We start from the raw sequence: 14,872 nt of genomic DNA, 5'->3' as shown, positions 1-14,872 counted from the left end.
ACTTGTGTCTCAGTGCCTGATAGGCCAGTGCTAGGCCCATGGCTGCTGTTTGTGGGTGTGAGGTCACTTGTGGCTCTGTGCCTGATAGGCCAGTGCTAGGCCCATGGCTGCTGTTTGTGGTTGTGAGGTCACTTGTGTCTCAGTGCCTGATAGGCCAGTGCTAGGCCCATGGCTGCAGTTTGTGGCTGTGATGTCACTTGTGTGTCAGTGCCTGATAGGCCAGTGCTGGTCATGTGGCTGCTGTTTGTGGTTGTGAGGTCACTTGTGTCTCAGTGCCTGATAGGCCAGTGCTAGTTGCATGGCTGCAGTTTGTGTTTGTGAGGTCACTTGTGGCTCTGTGCCTGATAGACCAGTGCTAGTTGCATGGCTGCTGTTTGTGTTTGTGAGGTCACTTGTGTGTCAGTGCCTGATAGGCCAGTGCTAGGATGTGGCAGCTGTTTGTATTTGTGATGTCACTTGTGCCTCAGTGCCTGATAGGCCAGTGCTGGTCATGTGGCTGCTGTTTGTGGTTGTGAGGTCACTTGTGGCTCAGTGCCTGATAGGCCAGTGCTATGCCCATTGCTGCATTTTGTGTTTGTGAGGTCACTTGTGTGTCAGTGCCTGATAGGCCAGTGCTAGTTGCATGGCTGCAGTTTGTGGTTGTGAGGTCACTTGTGGCTCAGTGCCTGATAGACCAGTGCTACGCCCATGGCTGCTGTTTGTGTTGGTGAGGTCACTTGTGTGTCAGTGCCTGATATGCCAGTGCTAGGCGCAAGGCTGCTGTTTGTGTCTGTGAGGTCACTTGTGTCTCAGTGCCTGATAGGACAGTGCTAGGCCCAAGGCTGCTGTTTGTGGTTGTGATGTCACTTGTGTGTCAGTGCCTAATAGGCCAGTGCTAGTTGCATGGCTGCTGTTTGTGGTTGTGAGGTCACTTGTGCCTCAGTGCCTGATAGGCCAGTACTAGGATGTGGCAGCTCTTTGTGGCTGTGAGGTCACTTGTGGCTCAGTGCCTGATATGCCAGTGCTAGGCCCATAGCAGATACTTTCAGTTGTGAGGTCACTTGTGCCTCAGTGCCTGATAGGCCAGTGCTAGTTGCATGGCTGCAGTTTGTGTTTGTGAGGTCACTTTTGTCTCAGTGCCTGATAGGCCAGTGCTAGTTGCATGGCTGCTGTTTGTGTTTGTGAGGTCACTTGTGGCTCAGTGCCTGATAGGCCAGTGCTGGTCATGTGGCTGCAGTTTGTGGTTGTGAGGTCACTTTTGTGTCAGTGCCTGATAGGCCAGTGCTAGTTGCATGGCTGCAGTGAGTGGTTGTGAGGTCACTTCTGTCTCAGTGCCTGATAGGCCAGTGCTACGCCCATGGCTGCTGTTTGTGTTTGTGAGGTCACTTGTGTGTCAGTGCCTGATATGCCAGTGCTAGTTGCATGGCTGCAGTTTGTGGTTGTGAGGTCACTTGTGCCTCAGTGCCTGATAGGCCAGTGCTAGTTGCATGGCTGCAGTTTGTGGTTGTGAGGTCACTTGTGGCTCAGTGCCTGATAGACCAGTGCTAGGCCCATGGCTGCTGTTTGTGTTTGTGAGGTCACTTGTGGCTCAGTGCCTGATAGGCCAGTGGTAGTTTCATGGCTGCAGTTTGTGGTTGTTAGGTCACTTGTGGCTCAGTGTCTGATAGGCCAGTGCTAGTTGCATGGCTGCTGTTTGTGTTTGTGAGGTCACTTGTGTCTCAGTGCCTGATAGGCCAGTGCTAGGCCCATAGCAGATCTTTTCAGTTGTGAGGTCACTTGTGTCTCAGTGCCTGATAGGCCAGTGCTAGGCCCATGGCTGCTGTTTGTGGTTGTGAGGACACTTTTGTGTCAGTGCCTGATAGGCCAGTGCTAGGCCCATGGCTGCTGTTTGTGTTTGTGAGGTCACTTGTGTCTCAGTGACTGATAGGCCAGTGCTAGTTGCATGGCTGCTGTTTGTGTTTGTGAGGTCAGTTGTGGCTCAGTGCCTGATAGGCCAGTGCTAGTTGCATGGCTGCAGTTTGTGGTTGTGAGGTCACTTGTGGCTCAGTGCCTGATAGGCCAGTGCTAGTTGCATGGCTGCAGTTTGTGGTTGTGAGGTCACTTGTGTCTCAGTGCCTGATAGGCCAGTACTAGGATGTAGCAGCTGTTTGTGGTTGTGAGGTCACTTGTGCCTCAGTGCCTGATAGGCCAGTGCTGGTAATGTGGCTTCTGTTTGTGTTTGTGAGGTCACTTGTGTCTCAGTGCCTGATAGGCCAGTGCTAGTTGCATGGCTGCTGTTTGTGTTTGTGAGGTCACTTGTGGCTCAGTGCCTGATAGGCCAGTGCTAGTTGCATGGCTGCAGTTTGTGGTTGTGAGGACACTTGTGGCTCAGTGCCTGATAGGCCAGTGCTAGGCCCATGGCTGCTGTTTGTGGGTGTGAGGTCACTTGTGGCTCTGTGCCTGATAGGCCAGTGCTAGGCCCATGGCTGCTGTTTGTGTTTGTGAGGTCACTTGTGTCTCAGTGCCTGATAGGCCAGTGCTAGGCCCATGGCTGCAGTTTGTGGTTGTGAGGTCACTTGTACCTCAGTGCCTGATAGGCCAGTGCTGGTCATGTGGCTGCTGTTTGTGGTTGTGAGGTCACTTGTGTCTCAGTGCCTCATAGGCCAGTGCTAGTTGCATGGCTGCAGTTTGTGTTTGTGAGGTCACTTGTGGCTCTGTGCCTGATAGACCAGTGCTAGTTGCATGGCTGCTGTTTGTGTTTGTGAGGTCACTTGTGTGTCAGTGCCTGATAGGCCAGTGCTAGGATGTGGCAGCTGTTTGTATTTGTGATGTCACTTGTGCCTCAGTGCCTGATAGGCCAGTGCTGGTCATGTGGCTGCTGTTTGTGGTTGTGAGGTCACTTGTGGCTCAGTGCCTGATAGGCCAGTGCTAGTTGCATGGCTGCAGTTTGTGGTTGTGAGGTCACTTGTGGCTCAGTGCCTGATAGACCAGTGCTACGCCCATGGCTGCTGTTTGTGTTGGTGAGGTCACTTGTGTGTCAGTGCCTGATATGCCAGTGCTAGGCGCAAGGCTGCTGTTTGTGGCTGTGAGGTCACTTGTGTCTCAGTGCCTGATAGGACAGTGCTAGGCCCAAGGCTGCTGTTTGTGGTTGTGATGTCACTTGTGGCTCAGTGCCTAATAGGCCAGTGCTAGTTGCATGGCTGCTGTTTGTGGTTGTGAGGTCACTTGTGCCTCAGTGCCTGATAGGCCAGTACTAGGATGTGGCAGCTGTTTGTGGCTGTGAGGTCACTTGTGCCTCAGTGCCTGATATGCCAGTGCTAGGCCCATAGCAGATACTTTCAGTTGTGAGGTCACTTGTGCCTCAGTGCCTGATAGGCCAGTGCTAGTTGCATGGCTGCAGTTTGTGTTTGTGAGGTCACTTTTGTCTCAGTGCCTGATAGGCCAGTGCTAGTTGCATGGCTGCTGTTTGTGTTTGTGAGGTCACTTGTGGCTCAGTGCCTGATAGGCCAGTGCTGGTCATGTGGCTGCAGTTTGTGGTTGTGAGGTCACTTTTGTGTCAGTGCCTGATAGGCCAGTGCTAGTTGCATGGCTGCTGTTTGTGGTTGTGAGGTCACTTGTGTGTCAGTGCCTGATAGGCCAGTGCTAGTTGCATGGCTGCTGTTTGTGGTTGTGAGGTCACTTCTGTCTCAGTGCCTGATAGGCCAGTGCTACGCCCATGGCTGCTGTTTGTGGTTTGTGAGGTCACTTGTGTGTCAGTGCCTGATATGCCAGTGCTAGTTGCATGGCTGCAGTTTGTGGTTGTGAGGTCACTTGTGGCTCAGTGCCTGATAGACCAGTGCTAGGCCCATGGCTGCTGTTTGTGTTTGTGAGGTCACTTGTGGCTCAGTGCCTGATAGGCCAGTGGTAGTTTCATGGCTGCAGTTTGTGGTTGTTAGGTCACTTGTGTCTCAGTGTCTGATAGGCCAGTGCTAGTTGCATGGCTGCTGTTTGTGTTTGTGAGGTCACTTGTGCCTCAGTGCCTGATATGCCAGTGCTAGGCCCATAGCAGATACTTTCAGTTGTGAGGTCACTTGTGCCTCAGTGCCTGATAGGCCAGTGCTAGTTGCATGGCTGCAGTTAGTGTTTGTGAGGTCACTTTTGTCTCAGTGCCTGATAGGCCAGTGCTAGTTGCATGGCTGCTGTTTGTGTTTGTGAGGTCACTTGTGGCTCAGTGCCTGATAGGCCAGTGCTGGTCATGTGGCTGCAGTTTGTGGTTGTGAGGTCACTTTTGTGTCAGTGCCTGATAGGCCAGTGCTAGTTGCATGGCTGCTGTTTGTGGTTGTGAGGTCACTTGTGTGTCAGTGCCTGATAGGCCAGTGCTAGTTGCATGGCTGCTGTTTGTGGTTGTGAGGTCACTTCTGTCTCAGTGCCTGATAGGCCAGTGCTACGCCAATGGCTGCTGTTTGTGGTTTGTGAGGTCACTTGTGTGTCAGTGCCTGATATGCCAGTGCTAGTTGCATGGCTGCAGTTTGTGGTTGTGAGGTCACTTGTGGCTCAGTGCCTGATAGACCAGTGCTAGGCCCATGGCTGCTGTTTGTGTTTGTGAGGTCACTTGTGGCTCAGTGCCTGATAGGCCAGTGGTAGTTTCATGGCTGCAGTTTGTGGTTGTTAGGTCACTTGTGGCTCAGTGTCTGATAGGCCAGTGCTAGTTGCATGGCTGCTGTTTGTGTTTGTGAGGTCACTTGTGTCTCAGGGCCTGATAGGCCAGTGCTAGGCCCATAGCAGATCTTTTCAGTTGTGAGGTCACTTGTGTCTCAGTTCCTGATAGGCCAGTGGTAGTTTCATGGCTGCTGTTTGTGGTTGTGAGGACACTTGTGTGTCAGTGCCTGATATGCCAGTGGTAGGCCCAAGGCTGCTGTTTGTGTTTGTGAGGTCACTTGTGTCTCAGTGCCTGATAGGCCAGTGCTAGGCCCATGGCTGCTGTTTGTGTTTGTGAGGTCACTTGTGGCTCAGTGCCTGATAGGCCAGTGCTAGTTGCATGGCTGCAGTTTGTGGTTGTGAGGTCACTTGTGGCTCAGTGCCTGATAGGCCAGTGCTAGTTGCATGGCTGCTGTTTGTGTTTGTGAGGTCACTTGTGTCTCAGTGCCTGATAGGCCAGTACTAGGATGTAGCAGCTGTTTGTGGTTGTGAGGTCACTTGTGCCTCAGTGCCTGATAGGCCAGTGCTGGTAATGTGGCTTCTGTTTGTGTTTGTGAGGTCACTTGTGTCTCAGTGCCTGATAGGCCAGTGCTAGTTGCATGGCTGCAGTTTGTGTTTGTGAGGTCACTTGTGGCTCTGTGCCTGATAGGCCAGTGCTAGTTGCATGGCTGCAGTTTGTGGTTGTGAGGTCCGTTGTGGCTCAGTGCCTGATAGGCCAGTGCTAGTTGCATGGCTGCTGTTTGTGGTTGTGAGGTCACTTGTGCCTCAGTGCCTGATAGGCCAGTACTAGGATGTGGCAGCTGTTTGTGGTTGTGAGGTCACTTGTGCCTCAGTGCCTGATAGGCCAGTGCTGGTAATGTGGCTGCTGTTTGTGTTTGTGAGGTCACTTGTGGCTCAGTGCCTGATAGGCCAGTGCTAGGCCCATGGCTGCAGTTTGTGTTTGTGAGGACACTTGTGTCTCAGTGCCTGATAGGCCAGTGCTAGGCCCATGGCTGCTGTTTGTGTTTGTGAGGTCACTTGTGTCTCAGTGCCTGATAGGCCAGTGCTAGTTGCATGGCTGCAGTTTGTGTTTGTGAGGTCACTTGTACCTCAGTGCCTGATAGGCCAGTGCTGGTCATGTGGCTGCTGTTTGTGGTTGTGAGGTCACTTGTGTCTCAGTGCCTCATAGGCCAGTGCTAGTTGCATGGCTGCTGTTTGTGTTTGTGAGGTCACTTGTGTGTCAGTGCCTGATATGCCAGTGCTAGGCCCATGGCTGCTGTTTGTGTTTGTGAGGTCACTTGTGTCTCAGTGCCTGATAGGCCATTGCTAGTTGCATGGCTGCAGTTTGTGGGTGTGAGGTCACTTGTGCCTCAGTGCCTGATAGGCCAGTGCTAGTTGCATGGCTGCTGTTTGTGGTTGTGAGGTCACTTGTGGCTCAGTGCCTGATAGGGCAGTGCTAGGCCCATGGCTGCAGTTTGTGTTTGTGAGGTCACTTGTGTCTGAGTGCCTGATAGGCCAGTGCTAGTTGCATGGCTGCAGTTTGTGGTTGTGAGGTCACTTGTGGCTCAGTGCCTGATAGGCCAGTGCTAGTTGCATGGATGCTGTTTGTGTTTGTGAGGTCACTTGTGCCTCAGTGCCTGATAGGCCAGTACCAGGATGTAGCAGCTGTTTGTGTTTGTGAGGTCACTTGTGCCTCAGTGCCTGATAGGCCAGTGCTGGTAATGTGGCTTCTGTTTGTGTTTGTGAGGTCACTTGTGCCTCAGTGCCTGATAGGCCAGTGCTAGGCCCATAGCAGATATTTTCAGTTGTGAGGTCACTTGTGGCTCAGGACCTGATAGGCCAGTGCTAGGATGTGGCAGCTGTTTGTATTTGTGATGTCACTTGTGCCTCAGTGCCTGATAGGCCAGTCCTGGTCATGTGGCTGCTGTTTGTGGTTGTGAGGTCACTTGTACCTCAGTGCCTGATAGGCCAGTGCTGGTCATGTGGCTGCTGTTTGTGGTTGTGAGGTCACTTGTGTCTCAGTGCCTCATAGGCCAGTGCTAGTTGCATGGCTGCAGTTTGTGGTTGTGAGGTCACTTGTGTGTCAGTGCCTGATAGGCCAATGCTAGGCCCATGGCTGCTGTTTGTGATTGTGATGTTGCTTGTGGCTCAGTGCCTGATAGGCCAGTGCTAGGATGTGGCAGCTGTTTGTATTTGTGATGTCACTTGTGGCTCAGTGCCTGATAGGCCAGTGCTGGTCATGTGGCTGCTGTTTGTGGTTGTGAGGTCACTTGTGGCTCAGTGCCTGATAGGCCAGTGCTGGTCATGTGGCTGCTGTTTGTGGTTGTGAGGTCACTTGTGGCTCAGTGCCTGATAGGCCAGTGCTAGTTGCATGGCTGCTGTTTGTGTTTGTGAGGTCACTTGTGTCTCAGTGCCTGATAGGCCAGTGCTAGGCCCATGGTTGCTGTTTGTGTTTGTGAGGTCACTTGTGGCTCTGTGCCTGATAGGCCAGTGCTAGGCCCAAGGCTGCTGTTTGTGGTTGTGAGGTCACTTGTGTCTCAGTGCCTGATAGGACAGTGCTAGGCCCAAGGCTGCTGTTTGTGGTTGTGAGGTCACTTGTGTCTCAGTGCCTGATAGGACAGTGCTAGGCCCAAGGCTGCTGTTTGTGGTTGTGAGGTCACTTGTGCCTCAGTGCCTGATAGGCCAGTACTAGGATGTGGCAGCTGTTTGTGGCTGTGAGGTCACTTGTGCCTCAGTGCCTGATAGGCCAGTGCTAGGCCCATAGCAGATACTTTCAGTTGTGAGGTCACTTGTGCCTCAGTGCCTGATAGGCCAGTGCTAGTTGCATGGCTGCAGTTTGTGTTTGTGAGGTCACTTGTGGCTCAGTGCCTGATAGGCCAGTGCTAGTTGCATGGATGCTGTTTGTGTTTGTGAGGTCACTTGTGCCTCAGTGCCTGATAGGCCAGTACCAGGATGTAGCAGCTGTTTGTGTTTGTGAGGTCACTTGTGCCTCAGTGCCTGATAGGCCAGTGCTGGTAATGTGGCTTCTGTTTGTGTTTGTGAGGTCACTTGTGCCTCAGTGCCTGATAGGCCAGTGCTAGGCCCATAGCAGATATTTTCAGTTGTGAGGTCACTTGTGGCTCAGGACCTGATAGGCCAGTGCTAGGATGTGGCAGCTGTTTGTATTTGTGATGTCACTTGTGCCTCAGTGCCTGATAGGCCAGTCCTGGTCATGTGGCTGCTGTTTGTGGTTGTGAGGTCACTTGTGCCTCAGTGCCTGATAGGCCAGTGCTAGTTGCATGGCTGCAGTTTGTGTTTGTGATGTCACTTGTGTCTCAGTGCCTCATAGGCCAGTGCTAGGCCCATGGCTGCTGTTTGTGTTTGTGAGGTCACTTGTGGCTCAGTGCCTGATAGGCCAGTGCTAGTTGCATGGCTGCTGTTTGTGTTTGTGAGGTCACTTGTGGCTCAGTGCCTGATAGGCCAGTGCTGGTCATGTGGCTGCTGTTTGTGGTTGTGAGGTCACTTGTGCCTCAGTGCCTGATAGGCCAGTGCTAGTTGCATGGCTGCTGTTTGTGTTTGTGAGGTCACTTGTGTCTCAGTGCCTGATAGGCCAGTGCTAGTTGCATGGCTGCAGTGAGTGGTTGTGAGGACACTTGTGGCTCAGTGCCTGATAGGCCAGTGCTAGGCCCATGGCTGCTGTTTGTGGTTGTGATGTCACTTTTGTGTCAGTGCCTGATATGCCAGTGGTAGGCCCAAGGCTGCTGTTTGTGGTTGTGAGGTCACTTTTGTGTCAGTGCCTGATAGGCCAGTGCTAGTTGCATGGCTGCTGTTTGTGTTTGTGAGGTCACTTGTGGCTCAGTGCCTGATAGGCCAGTGCTAGTTGCATGGCTGCAGTTTGTGGTTGTGAGGTCACTTGTGGCTCAGTGCCTGATAGGCCAGTGCTAGTTGCATGGCTGCTGTTTGTGTTTGTGAGGTCACTTGTGCCTCAGTGCCTGATAGGCCAGTACTAGGATGTAGCAGCTGTTTGTGGTTGTGAGGTCACTTGTGCCTCAGTGCCTGATAGGCCAGTGCTGGTAATGTGGCTTGTGTTTGTGTTTGTGAGGTCACTTGTGTCTCAGTGCCTGATAGGCCAGTGCTAGGCCCATAGCAGATATTTTCAGTTGTGAAGTCACTTGTGGCTCAGTGCCTGATAGGCCAGTGCTAGGATGTGGCAGCTGTTTGTATTTGTGATGTCACTTGTGCCTCAGTGCCTGATAGGCCAGTGCTGGTCATGTGGCTTCTGTTTGTGGTTGTGAGGTCACTTGTGTCTCAGTGTCTGATAGGCCAGTGCTGGTAATGTGGCTGCTGTTTGTGTTTGTGAGGTCACTTGTGTGTCAGTGCCTGATAGGCCAGTTCTAGGCCCATGGCTGCAGTTTGTGGTTGTGAGGTCACTTGTGGCTCTGTGCCTGATAGGCCAGTGCTAGGCCCATGGCTGCTGTTTGTGTTTGTGAGGTCACTTGTGTGTCAGTGCCTGATAGGCCAGTGCTAGTTGCATGGCTGCAGTTTGTGGTTTTGATGTCACTTGTACCTCAGAGCCTGATAGGCCAGTGCTAGGATGTGGCAGCTGTTTGTATTTGTGATGTCACTTGTGTCTCAGTGCCTGATAGGCCAGTGCTGGTCATGTGGCTGCTGTTTGTGTTTGTGAGGTCACTTGTACCTCAGTGCCTGATAGGCCAGTGCTAGTTGCATGGCTGCTGTTTGTGGTTGTGAGGTCACTTGTGTGTCAGTGCCTGATAGGCCAGTGCTAGTTGCATGGCTGCAGTTTGTGGTTGTGAGGTCACTTGTGCCTCAGTGCCTGATAGGCCAGTGCTAGTTGCATGGCTGCAGTTTGTGGTTGTGAGGTCACTTGTGGCTCAGTGCCTGATAGGCCAGTGCTAGTTTCATGGCTGCAGTTTGTGGTTGTGAGGTCACTTGTGCCTCAGTGCCTGATAGGCCAGTGCTAGTTGCATGGCTGCTGTTTGTGGTTGTGAGGTCACTTCTGTCTCAGTGCCTGATAGGCCAGTGCTACGCCCATGGCTGCTGTTTGTGTTTGTGAGGTCACTTGTGTGTCAGTGCCTGATATGCCAGTGCTAGGCCCAAGGCTGCTGGTTGTGGTTGTGAGGTCACTTGTGTCTCAGTGCCTGATAGGACAGTGCTAGGCCCATGGCTGCTGTTTGTGGTTGTGATGTCACTTGTGTGTCAGTGCCTAATAGGCCAGTGCTAGTTGCATGGCTGCTGTTTGTGGTTGTGAGGTCACTTGTGGCTCAGTGCCTGATAGGCCAGTAGTAGGATGTGGCAGCTGTTTGTGTTTGTGAGGTCACTTGTGGCTCAGTGCCTGATAGGCCAGTGCTAGTTGCATGGCTGCTGTTTGTGTTTGTGAGGTCACTTGTGTCTGAGTGCCTGATAGGCCAGTGCTAGTTGCATGGCTGCTGTTTGTGTTTGTGAGGTCACTTGTGGCTCAGTGCCTGATAGGCCAGTGCTGGTCATGTGGCTGCTGTTTGTGGTTGTGATGTCACTTGTGCCTCAGTGCCTGATAGGCCAGTGCTAGTTGCATGGCTGCAGTTTGTGGTTGTGAGGTCACTTGTGCCTCAGTGCCTGATAGGCCAGTGCTGGTAATGTGGCTGCTGTTTGTGTTTGTGAGGTCACTTGTGTGTCAGTGCCTGATAGGCCAGTTCTAGGCCCATGGCTGCTGTTTGTGGTTGTGAGGTCACTTGTGGCTCAGTGCCTGATAGGCCAGTGCTAGGATGTGGCAGCTGTTTGTATTTGTGATGTCACTTGTGCCTCAGTGCCTGATAGGCCAGTGCTGGTAATGTGGCTGCAGTTTGTGTTTGTGAGGTCACTTGTGTCTCAGTGCCTGATAGGCCAGTGCTGGTCATGTGGCTGCTGTTTGTGTTTGTGAGGTCACTTGTGGCTCAGTGCCTGATAGGCCAGTGCTAGGCCCATAGCAGATATTTTCAGTTGTGAGGTCACTTGTGTCTCAGTGCCTGGTAGGCCATTGCTAGGATGTGGCAGCTGTTTGTATTTGTGATGTCACTTGTGCCTCAGTGCCTGATAGGCCAGTGCTGGTAATGTGGCTGCTGTTTGTGTTTGTGAGGTCACTTGTACCTCAGTGCCTGATAGGCCAGTGCTGGTCATGTGGCTGCTGTTTGTGGTTGTGAGGTCACTTGTGTCTCAGTGCCTGATAGTCCAGTGCTAGTTGCATGGCTGCAGTTTGTGTTTGTGAGGTCACTTGTGGCTCTGTGCCTGATATGCCAGTGCTAGGCCCATGGCTGCTGTTTGTGTTTGTGAGGTCACTTGTGTCTCAGTGCCTGATAGGCCAGTGCTGGTCATGTGGCTGCTGTTTGTGTTTGTGAGGTCACTTGTGCCTCAGTGCCTGATAGGCCAGTGCTGGTCATGTGGCTGCTGTTTGTGGTTGTGAGGTCACTTGTGGCTCAGTGCCTGATAGGCCAGTGCTGGTCATGTGGCTGCTGTTTGTGGTTGTGAGGTCACTTGTGTCTCAGTGCCTGATAGGCCAGTGCTGGTCATGTGGCTGCTGTTTGTGTTTGTGAGGTCACTTGTGCCTCAGTGCCTGATAGGCCAGTGCTGGTCATGTGGCTGCTGTTTGTGGTTGTGAGGTCACTTGTGCCTCAGTGCCTGATAGGCCAGTGCTGGTCATGTGGCTGCTGTTTGTGGTTGTGAGGTCACTTGTGGCTCAGTGCCTGATAGGCCAGTGCTGGTCATGTGGCTGCTGTTTGTGGTTGTGAGGTCACTTGTGGCTCAGTGCCTGATAGGCCAGTGCTGGTCATGTGGCTGCTGTTTGTGGTTGTGAGGTCACTTGTGGCTCAGTGCCTGATAGGCCAGTGCTAGTTGCATGGCTGCTGTTTGTGTTTGTGAGGTCACTTGTGTGTCAGTGCCTGATAGGCCAGTGCTAGTTGCATGGCTGCAGTTTGTGGTTTTGATGTCACTTGTACCTCAGTGCCTGATTGGCCAGTGCTGGTCATGTGGCTGCTGTTTGTGGTTGTGAGGTCACTTGTGGCTCAGTGCCTCATAGGCCAGTGCTAGTTGCATGGCTGCTGTTTGTGGTTGTGAGGTCACTTGTGTCTCAGTGCCTGATAGGCCAGTGCTAGTGTTATGGAAAATCAGGCTTGACGGCCTCCATAACAGGGTCCAACCCTAGGTTCCTGCTGAGGCAGAAGTTCGAAGTCAGATTGAAGAAAAATAAAATTTAATGACATACGTGTGGTAATTACAGCTCGAGCTGGGTGCCTCCAAAGAGGGACCCCGAACAAAGAAATCCCTGGGCAATTATACCCTTACAATCTAAATTCCCCACCCCTTAAGCGATAGTTTGGACCAATAGTAATAGTTAGGTCTCGGTTCTTCCCCTTCTTCACTGGGCCCCTTCATTGTCTCTAGGCAGGCCGCTGCTTATCTTCAAGGTTGGCTACTCCTGCTGTCCATGTAACTTCTTTATCCCTCCAGCTTGAACCGGCTCTGGGGCCCCCTTTTACTTATCTAAGTAAAAGTTCACAGCAAGTTCACAGCCTGAGGCCTAAGGCTTCAGCAAATTTAGCTACTAATGCTAAGCAAGTTATGCTAAGCAATTAATTCTAGACAGCTTCAGTTCAATATTCTCTAACAGTCCTCCCTTTCTTTTTATTAAGCATACCTGCTAATATGTTAAGCAGAGTTCTCGAAGCCTTTCGAGGCGTACTATCGCTCTCCATAATCTTATATACAATATGGTTGTAAGCAATAGGCATAACATGGTCAAACTTAACCTAACTATTACTGGGTGCAACATGTGATTATAGATCCCTGTTGCAGTTGGTGACCATCCCAGAAGAGTCTCCCACCAATGATATTCTCCATTCTTCTTCACTCTTTCCAAGATATGGAGTATCTCTTCTGCATCATGATGAACAGTGATTAGAGTTTTTTGTCCATTATTTCGGATGCGTTTTAACAGTTGACACAGGTCATCATGTTGTAGTAGTTTCTGTACCAATGTAAGGTTCATTCCGATGGGGGTAGGTAATAAATCTTGACTTAAGGTATAATTAGATTGTATTAATTGATGAGACACAACAGGAGCTGAATAATTAAAGTCACAGCCCATAACTTTAGAAAAATTACAAACACAAATATTTGAATGATTACTTGTGTCTACAGTAATGTTATCTATGAATATAAGATTACAGAGAGTTCTCATACAGACACACCCTTTTCCAATATATACAAGTACAGTTTCAGGGGTTTCATCAGGGTGTATTTCAAAATGACAAACATTTTGTTCCGTATCAAGACAAATGTCTTGAGCTTTGATGGTATTACTCTCACAAATAAATCCTTGTTGTTCCCGTACAACACATGCGTTAACATCAACAGTTTGCCATTTGTTTCTGTTTCGTTGGGCCCATACTCTATGTTCTATCGGATAGAGTATAGTCCCATTGTGGCTTAATCCCAGCGCAATGATCGGGTATATGGTGTATACTGAAGCATTGCGTATTGTTAAGACAAAAGCTGTGGCCTTATTATCGATGGGGTTATAAGTGAAATTGACTAAGTACCACCAGGACTGGAATTCTTTTTCAAATTTAGTTGCATTATCCCAAATTACCTTTCGGATTTCAGTGGGTAAGGTGCCCTCTTCACCTTCCCTTATGATTGCTGCTACCATAGATTGCATCCACAGTTGCGCTTGGATACAACTGAGAGCTAGAGAAACATTAATTTGGACTGCACCAAGTGCATCCACAATCAATTGGTGGTCCCTTTCGTTAATTCCTTCCCACTGAGGCAATACATCAGACAACAGCCATTGGTTAGTTCCCAGTGCTAATAGGGAGGACCGTAATGGGTGTTCTAATTTGTTTAAGTCACTTGTTGTTGTGCTCAATTTATTTACGAGTACCTCGACATCTATACTATTTAAGACTCCCAATCCTGTTCCTTTGATACCGGTTACATCTCTCCTTGTTCGTCTTGAAGAGGCGAGGGTTCGTCCACGTAGCCATGCTAACCATCCTGTATAGGACGTTCTTAGGAATGGTGAACAAGCTGGTTTGATTGTAGAGATATTAATTTGCATTAACAGTTCTATTCGTTTAAGAGACCATGATGGATTAAATAACACTTGTTGTTGGCCTGTATTTTTAATCACATATGGTCCAATTCTGGAAATCAGTGGGGATAGAATTTTCTTATCCTTTATAATAGTAGAGGTATTTATGCTGGGGGAAACAGTTACAGTCGGGGCGGATGTTGTATTGAGCTCCATGATGCCTATTTTGAATTTAAATGATAATCCCACACTATGGTGAGCCCAGAGACAAACTACAAAAACAGGTTGTACTAGAGTAAAATTGTACCAACAGTCCAATCTTTCAGTAGCACAATTTTTCTTTCCTCTCTTGTTTGATTTGACTTCAGTCACAGAGATTTGATTTACCTTTTTATGGGTGGACCCATTGACCACCCGGCATCCTATCTTTATTTCCTGTCCTGTCTTTCCCAGGAGTTGAGGAAGTCGGTTAATACTATCCCAGCTCCATTCATTTTCTAAGCATACTTCAGCTCCACGCATGACTACAGTTACGAGGTTCAAGTCTTTATTAGATCTTAGTCCCATACTTCCGGTATGCTTAACATGAGCCTGGGACCATGGCCATTCTAAGGTTCTTTGACCACAGATTAAGAGGAACAGTACTGTCAGTGTTTGGAATAGTAATATGAGCACAATACTTCTGTCTGCCATCCTGTGAGGTGCGTGCTGTCACAGTTACTCAGATCAATAGTACCAAGAGTAATGCAGCGTTCCACTTCATTTGCTTCTTCTTCTTCTTGTTAGTGAAAGAGGTTTCTCAGGAATTATTCGTTTGGTCATTCACCACTCGTTTAACATGAGAATGGTGTATCCAATTTTCCTTTCCTAAAACTTTAACAGCAAAATAAGAGCTCAATAAAACAGTATAAGGCCCGTCCCATTTAGGTTCTAACTTGGATTTTCGTAAAAATACTTTAACTAAAACTTCATCCCCAGGCTGTATATCGTGCACTTGTATTTCAGGTGGTGTAGATTGATACCATTGAGCATACTTTTTAAGATTTTCAAACCTTTTTTGCATACCTATGACATACTGGGTTAGCCGTTCATCTCCATCCAACAGGCTGGTCTTAGCTGGGATATAAGTCCCTGGTACAGCTAAATGTCTTCCGAAGAGAATTTCTGCTGGTGTTAGCCCTATGGGTTGTCGTGGAGCATTTCGAACATCCCATA

At 49.9% G+C, this 14,872-nt stretch overlaps 1 protein-coding gene across 1 annotated transcript in view; it reads right to left on the bottom strand.

The window, feature by feature from the left end:
• Positions 1 to 14,615, bottom strand: part of LOC136993818 (uncharacterized) — a 487,107-nt gene extending 472,492 nt beyond the window's left edge. Inside the window, exon 1 of the mRNA XM_067308764.1 lies at positions 12,260 to 14,615. Coding sequence (XP_067164865.1) covers positions 12,263 to 14,350 — 2,088 coding nt within the window. The 5' untranslated portion in view covers positions 14,351 to 14,615 and the 3' untranslated portion in view covers positions 12,260 to 12,262. The remainder of the gene's footprint in view (positions 1 to 12,259) is intronic.
• Positions 14,616 to 14,872: the final 257 nt, after the last annotated feature.

This window comes from Apteryx mantelli, chromosome 20 (assembly GCF_036417845.1).
Source record: "Apteryx mantelli isolate bAptMan1 chromosome 20, bAptMan1.hap1, whole genome shotgun sequence".
NCBI lineage: Eukaryota > Metazoa > Chordata > Aves > Apterygiformes > Apterygidae > Apteryx > Apteryx mantelli.
This window is presented reverse-complemented; position numbering and strand designations above follow the sequence as displayed.